The sequence below is a fragment of the Etheostoma cragini genome, chromosome 23, assembly GCF_013103735.1.
Source record: "Etheostoma cragini isolate CJK2018 chromosome 23, CSU_Ecrag_1.0, whole genome shotgun sequence".
Lineage (NCBI taxonomy): Eukaryota > Metazoa > Chordata > Actinopteri > Perciformes > Percidae > Etheostoma > Etheostoma cragini.
Genome location: NC_048429.1, coordinates 10,974,799 through 10,982,971, shown reverse-complemented (window position 1 = coordinate 10,982,971; position 8,173 = coordinate 10,974,799). Strand labels below are relative to the sequence as shown.

General features: G+C 41.5%; 1 protein-coding gene across 7 annotated transcripts in view; it reads left to right on the top strand.

Annotated features, from left to right (window-relative positions):
• The window catches only part of foxp2 (forkhead box P2), a 102,840-nt gene that overhangs the window by 35,436 nt on the left and 59,231 nt on the right, over nt 1–8,173 (top strand). For 5 of the 7 annotated variants that reach the window (XM_034863029.1, XM_034863024.1, XM_034863025.1 and 2 more), the window contains one exon: nt 6,960–7,146. The exons of the other annotated variants lie outside the window; for them this stretch is intronic. In XM_034863029.1, coding sequence (XP_034718920.1) covers nt 6,970–7,146 — 177 coding nt within the window. In that variant the 5' untranslated portion in view covers nt 6,960–6,969. The remainder of the gene's footprint in view (nt 1–6,959; nt 7,147–8,173) is intronic. 7 annotated transcript variants of the gene reach the window in all.

The following is an 8,173-nucleotide window of genomic DNA, read 5'->3' as shown; positions in this document are numbered from 1 at the left end:
CTTCTTGAATTTAATATTTCCATATCAAAGTGGTGCTTTGTTGGCAAAGGCTTAATTTTTAATCTGTTGATTCCATCATCATCTTTGGCGTGGACGTTATTCAGATGGGGCTCGACTAGCCGGGTGCGTTTTCAAAACGGAGAGGTGCAGCTGAGATGTCAGGCAGTACACACTGTCAACCAGCCTCTGCATATTTTTGTAAAATCAATTTCTTAATCCTAAGAGGAGCAAGGGCGATCCTTCCTTTCAAACACTTTTAAAGTCCCCAACCGGGCATGGAGAAAGTGTGACTAAGCCGGTGTTAAAGACTTCCCATTATCTATTTTGTCGTGGGTTAGACTTTGGTAATTTTCATGTGGAAAGATTATTTTTCCCCTGACCAGTCTCCCCTGTTATGCTCCTAATTGGTTACATAAATCTTGTCTGGTATGAATGAGGAATGCTGCGGTGTTGTCAACTGCAATCTTCACCCTTATTTACCAATTCATTAAGATCTATCGATGCAGGACTGTTGAGGGGGAATGACAACATAAATCAGAGCTGGAGACATAATGGCCCTAATCAACCAGAAATAACTGGAAACGTCACAATGAGCTATGTCTCTGTAGCTGTGGCGGCCGCAGCTTGCTCCCTGCGCCTGTCCGCTGGATCTGCCGCGCTGTGGAGAGGACCGGAGAGTCAGGCCATCCAACTGTCATTAGTTCCTCTGATTTTTCTGCCCTCGACAAGGTCCCCGACTAGTGTAAAGAATTGGTCCATTTTCTCCTTTTTGTTTTCCAACTCTTGCTCCACGTCAAAGCAGCTCAGTCCTGATCGTTCAGGTGGAAAATAAACGAGTCTTTTCTGAGTGGAATACTTCCACGCATGAGGTCTATAAATACAGCGAGGTCGGAAGTACCCTGCATTCAACGGCACACCTCCTTTACTCTTGGTAAAGATGATTGGACGAGACAATGAGGCCTCCCCTCTTTATAGGTCAATTAGCCCTGATTAGGTGGGCCGAGTTAATTAATGGAATTTGCTAATATGCAAATGAGCGCGGACTGATCAGCTTTCGTCACTGTCTTCCTTTGCCACAGCGACGGGGCTGTCTCCTGCTTCAGCAGAATGAGGTGCCTGATGGGTAACGTGTAAATGATATGGGACGAGCCTACATGCAGGCGAGAACTAGTTTCTCTCCTCCTCTTTTACTCTTTCTGCGTGGGGTGTGCTGCGCTACAGCAATATAGTTAAGATGTGTGCATCTATTGCTGCAGTGGTGTTTTTGTTGTTGGAAAAGGAAATTGATAAACTGTAAATTATATTTCATCCTATAATATTTCTCTACTTATTTACTGGGTGATTCATTGTTGATTTTATTTAACATGTTCATGTTAGCCTACCATACCCTTTTTTATCCTTATTAGTAATTGGCTAGCCCATGTACAATAACTGTTTTTCATTGTCATTTTTCAGAGCTGGTTGTATTCATATAAACTGAATTTGTATTAACATAGTATCATGCACACTATTCATGAGTGCCTCTTGCATTTGATTCTAAGAAGACATTGTGCAAGACCGTACAATTGAACACGTACTTCACACCCTTTCCTCTGGTTTTCTTTGTCATTTTTTTGCTTTTCCGTACTCCACAAACCCTGACTCTGACACACACTCACACTCCATTCAGGGACACTTACACACTGTGGCAAATAGTCTGTCTTTTATCTTATTCTGTCTCATCTCCTTATTGTAAATAGAACAGAATTAAGTTCTGAACATTCTTGACTGAATGTCTCCTATCACAGAACTACGATTTATTGTCAGCTCAAATGAAGAATTGAAATATGACTAAGGTTTTCTCAATGTAGGGCTCATTGGACAGGAGATAACCACATTTGATTCTGTTGCTTTGAATAATGTTAATCCCGAAAAAAAGCAAAGTCCATTATTCATATTCATCTCTTTTCATTTGGCCCCACTCTTGATTTTGTAAATATGATTCCTTCAGCCCCCTTTTTTTCCAAAGCAATCTTCATTCACCGGTGAAACACTTTTGAAATTCCTCTATCTGAGAGCAGAAACCATTACCATACACAGGTTTATAAGAAGTAGTCATTAATGCTCCTTTATGGTGGCCCTTTAGTGCCAAAAAGGAAGCTTTTAATTCTAAGGCACGGCTGCTTGGCTTGCCTTACTTAATCCTGGGGACTGGGTTTTGTCGAACGCAGCTCTCCAAGTGGTTGTTTTTTCCATCTGCGACTCCAAACTCACAGCTTGTAGCTGAAGGCTGTGATAAACTGCTTGTGGTCTCCCTCTGCAGTGACAACTTGCAACCCCAAAAAAATACAGTGCACACCCAAGTACAAACATATGATCATAATTAAAGATTCTTTGAAGGCATTGATTTATGCTATGCCTTGCAGACATTTATGCAATCTGATTAAGTTATTTTAAACTTCTTGCTCTCCATTATTTGGTCTTAGATTACATTTGTCATTTTGAAATGCAATGGGTTTTAAGGACCGTTTTTTTAGTCAGCACATATGTGGCATTTTGATTTATTAAGCAATCTGAAGTGTTGAATATGTGAGCCCTTGCCCTTGCCCAGTTACTTCTTTATTTTGTATGCATAGTAACTTATGGCAATGATGAATTAATTTCACTCAAGCACAGAATCTCTGATTATTTTAAATGGTAACCATATCTCGACTTGATCAGAGAGCTGTGAGGAGTCAGCAGACTGTGAAATGTAATTTCTATTTTTTTTATTTTTTATTTTGATCTCACAAACCAAAAGAATTCCAGGCACCCACCTGAAATGTGAACTTATAATGAACACACATCTGGGATCACAGATTTACAGGTTCATTTTTCTTTTTTCTTCCTTTCTTTTTTGTCTTCCTGATGAAAATATTTTTTGCAACTCATGCATATTGAATGAGGGGATAGATCAGGGTTCTAGATAGAGACACAGTGGAGAACATCCTCACACTAAAAATGGATAGGCCAGGGATTTTGAACGAAAATCAGTGTCAAGCCCGCTGTGTGTGTGTGTGTGTGTGTGCGTGTGTGTGTGTGTGTGTGTGTGTGTGTGTGTGTGTGCGTGTATGTGTGTGTGCGTGTGCGTGTTAAATTCTCCAGTGTTCCCCAGACCGTGTTGGCGCACAGCAGACAGCTGTGTATTCCCACTAGATGGATGGCCAGTGTCATAGTGTGTGTTTACTGCACATGATGGAGTGGGAGACAGGCCAGGTAATGAGGCTACATTAAGGGCTTTTAGAGCTCGCAAACAAAGATGGAGGGCTGCTTCTTTTCCCTTTAATGATAGGTGCGTGTTTGTGTTTTTTAGTGTGTATGTGCGAAATACTGTGTGTGTGTGTGTGTGTGTGTGTGTGTGTGTGTGCGCGCGCATGAGGAAATGAAAGGCTCAATTCTCCCTACACCTTTGTTGTGTCACTTCTCGGAAGAAAGAGGAGAAATTCTCCCAATCTCTCGGCCAAATGCGTCGTCAGGACCCTTTATCAGATTCGTACCTGATGGAAGAGACAGATTTGCGTAGTGCAAGATTCCAGAGTAAATATTTGCTCAAGCTGAAGAGGAATAGCAAGCAAGGCTATGGTTTCACACGAAATGAGACAAAAGCTGGAGTTGGCCTCAATCTTTGCAAATAAAGTGTCTGCCTTGTGTCTATCTTTGCTTCATCAGGAAAGGCCTTTCTTTCTGTTGAGCCTCCACCTTAATAGAAATGTTGGGAGTCATCAGCGATCGTGGACCACAGTATATATTTGGAGAGTGCAGAGTTATCTCGGTCTCTCACTATCTTTGCACCACCCCACAACCTAAACACTTAGAATCACTATCATCTTCTTTCCCAAAGCTATACATCTACGGAATTACCAGCGTATTACCAGGGCAATAACAGCCTTCCTCTCCGTTTCCGATCACAATAATAAGTGGTCTAGGTTCTCCCTCATTGGAAGATTATGGCTGAGGAAATAGCATCAAATAGCGCGTCTGTTGAAAGGCAGGATACCGGCAATTTATGGGATGTCAAACACACGTGCGGGCAAGCCGGCAGCCTCGCTCATGCGGCATTAAAGCTGCCTGCCCCGCCGCAGATCAGAGCCACGGCCCCAGTTGATATTGTAGCTGGGGGTGGCGTGGCTCCTTCCGACCCAGTTGGTTTAGGACAAACTGAGCCAGGGTCAGGGCTAGTATCCCTCAGGGAGAGGGTACAGGGCATGGTGGACCTGTGGTAGGCACACACAAATGTAGATACACGCATGCATATAGTCACACCCTCAGGTGCAGAGTATTGTCTTTCAGTATCTGTCTTTCTTGAGCTGTGTGTGTGTGTGTGTGTGTGTGTGTGTGTGTGTGTGTGTGTGTGTGACAGTTCCATCACCCCCACAGTCAGATTCGCAGCGCAGTAGCCCGCTCATCATTGCAGCCTGGCTGTGTTTCTAATTGACATTCTAATTGGCAGATTTGAATGCCGCCTTTAGATGGCTAATTAATTTATCTCACCGCTGTCATTAAGGTTAAAGCACCATCTGATCTCTGCGAATATACTTTGCATATATCTGCATTATCATTATGTTGCAGTTAGACATATTGCACAGATTTTATTTTGGAGGAGGACGAGAATATTATGGCTCTGAGATCAAGCCGGGTGTTGGTCTTTATTGTTTGTGTATTAAATTCAAATTACGCTACATAATTGGTTGTTTTTTTACTCAAGCTATGATTCCTAATTTCTTATTTGTATCCATTTCTCTTTTTAGGATATTAATGTGATAATCCTCACCATCAGTGATCACATTAAAAGCAAATTTGATCGGTTTGTTAATATCAAAGTAGCAATTTTCCTTGGAGTTCCGTAGTAGTTTGAATTGCATTCAGATGTTATTAAAAATCCTTATTTTCTTATCTGATATATCTTTAAGTTTTCTGAACATCCATCGTCGGTCCAAGAAAGAAAGAAAAAAGAGAGATCCAGGCTCCATTAGAATGTTCATAAAATTGTAGTAAAGGCAATCAGACAGTCTTTCTCTGAATATTTTAAACATTGGCCATGTAAAATTTATGCCTAATTTGAATACTTATTAGCTGGCTGATCCTGGCTGCAGCCTTGAGTTTCTTGTGCTGAGATTCATCACTGGATTGGATGTCACATTGTGCCAGTCTTTCCCCTCCACCACCACCACCACCTTCCTCCCTCCCTCCCACCCACTCACTTTCCTTTTCTCTCTCTTCCACTCGCATTCTTTTCATCTGTCTCTCTCCGTCACCCCCCGTCTGCACCCCCCCCCCTCTCTGTCTTTTTTTCTGTGTCTCTCTCCATCAGTAGTGAGCGGTGCGGTGTTTAACAGGGGCCTGTTTGTTCACAAGCACGCCTTGTCCTGGCCTCTCCCTATTTACTTGTGTCCCAGGCAGCTGTCGCCCTGCTCTGTGTAACAGCTCAGCCCTGTTTGTTCTCCCTGCCTGGATCCTGTTTATCCTTGCTGTGGACATCCTTTAAGGCCTGTCCTGTATCTGCCCCTTGTCAAACACACACACACACACACACACACACACACACACAAGGACATGTATACACACTTCTATTAAAACAGTATTTACTGGCCAAAGAATAAACATGGTACCAATGTCGGCTGGGCACATGTGCTCACATGCAATCATATTTACGACCCTCTTATGTTGTATGGATGTGTGGATGGATTATCCGGCAGTTGGTTGCTCTTGCACCCTAAAACTGTGTTTTTAAATATGAAAGTGGCAAACTAATGTTAAATAAGTAATGACATAGTACGCAGTCTTTGAAAGTTGCTACAGTATTTTTTTATCCTTTAAAATGTTCAAATTTTAATTTTAAATATTGGAGATCATTTTTTTTCTCAATATAGAGCATGTAAAAACCCTGATTCTGGAGTGCATTTCAAGCCTTAGAGTGTCTTTTATTTATTGTGAGGATGTCGACGTCTCTCTGCCCCAGTGAAGGTACAGAGCATTAAATGCAGAGGAAAATGATAAAACATTTATTACTGGAGAGAGAGGTGGTAATATGCATAATTTATGCTGTTTTTAGCACAATCATTAGTGATATTCGTGATAGGATTTTTTTTCCTTTTCTTTCCTTCTTTTTTCTCTCTCTTTCACTACTTTTACATATCTAATAGATGCCGAGAGCATTAATTCAATAACCTATATTTATGTTAAAAATATTGTCATTGCATTGTAGATCTCCCACCACAAAAGTTTGATCGCAGATTGGTTTAATTGTGTTTTTCTAAATATCCTAAATAAATGAATATATAATGTTTCATTAAAGAATAGGGGAAGGGGAGGTGGCCTGCACCATGTGATTTGGTGCCTCCTCCTCGCCACCAAATTTTAATTTAGCATGATTAGCTTTGCGTCATTAGTTAACTTCATTCAGATGCGACACACTAAAAGACTGACAGCTTTAACACGTCAAATAATACAGTAGTGCCGTGCTTCTGTTTTCTGTGTGTGTTGCCTGGCTGCCCTGAAGTGTGAGGGAGATATTAAGAATTAAGCATATGCTCATTTGAGAATGGCATATTTGTTTAAGCATATTTTTTTATCTTTAATTTACTTCAAATGTATATTTATTAATAATAATGAAGACTAAAATAATACAACTGATTTCTCAAAACCAGATTAGATTTATGCCTAAATCTTATGGATGAAAACATTTGCCACATTGAGGTACCCCTCCCATTTTTTAAATAGCACCAGGACGTGCATCTCTTTGTATTGCTTCATTTACACAATGAATGCATAATTGCTCCTCCTGCATCCCCCCTCCCTCTTCTTTAAATGCTTTAATTTGCAGAGGGGGACTGAGGGCTTGATAATAGAAGCGTAAAAAAAAGAAGAAAAAAAATAAGGAGGGAAAAAGGGGGGAATTGTGACAAGAAGAGCCCTAACCGGTGCCTCTTAATCACTTCTAGGTTTTAAATCATGATGATGCAGGAGTCGGCCACAGAGACAATAAGCAACAGTTCAATGAGTCAAAATGGAATGAGCACCCTAAGCAGCAGCCAATTAGAGGCTGGCAGTAGAGATGGGAGATCAAGCGCTGGTGACACGAGCAGCGAAGTAAGCACAGTCGAGCTGCTGCATCTGCAACAACAGCAGGTAAGTTGTGTTTCTCCCCCGTCTCGTTTCTCTGCCGCTCTCTCTCTCTCTCACACTCTGTTTTCCCTTCGCTCTCCCTCTCTGCTCAGGCAACGCTAGGGTTTTCTACACAGACAGAAGGCACAATGAAATATGTTAAATTTTTGGTATTTGTGTTTTTTACTTAAAAAAAAAAGAACTTGTTTATCTAATCGGCTGTTTGTGTTGTTGGTAAATTTTCTCGGTAGTTTGTTGTGCTGTCGGCATGTTTTGCCTGAAGCTGTTGCCTTTAGAGGGATGAAAATGTTATGCCATATTTTTTTTTTTATTGTGTGTGTGTGTGTGTGTGTGTGCGTGTGTGTGTGTGTGTGTGTGTGTGTGTTTGTGTTTGTGTGTGTGTTAATTCATATTTTCTTTTACAATTTATAGAGATCTCGTTGCAGCAATGTGAGGCCATGTGAGAGTGTGTGTGTGTGTGTGTGTGTGTGGGTGTGTGTGTGTCTGTGTGTGTGTGTGGGTGTCAGTGAGTGTGCACGAGAGTGACTGAGAAAGGGAAAGAATGTGTTCGTTGGAGCATTGTACCGACAGTTTGGGTAGTGTGTATGTGCGTGTATGTCATGCGCTGTATCCACCAGAGGGCCTCCTAACTCGGCACTAGTTGGAGGCTGACACACAGATGCAGGCGCTCTGACCACAGTCCCGACAGCGGCAGAGAAACCTTTGACCGGGACACTTTGGAAAGACTAATTTGCATGCAGTGGCTCTGTCTGACTTTCCCTTAACTAGAACATCATTTAGATATTTTGGGGCCACGCTTTGAGATCATTCCTTCTCAGACTCACATGATAATTTTGTTCCTTTTTGTTGGTCATTCATTGTTTTGTTTTAACTGAATTATTTTGGGTGAGAGGCACTACCAACTAATATCCATTGCACCGTTTTTAATCTACTTTTCCTTCCTTATATCCATCTTGTATTGTACTGGCTTTATTCTTCTCAGTCAGAGCAAGTTGTGTGATGAATAAACTGGAGGGGGGGGGTATAGGAG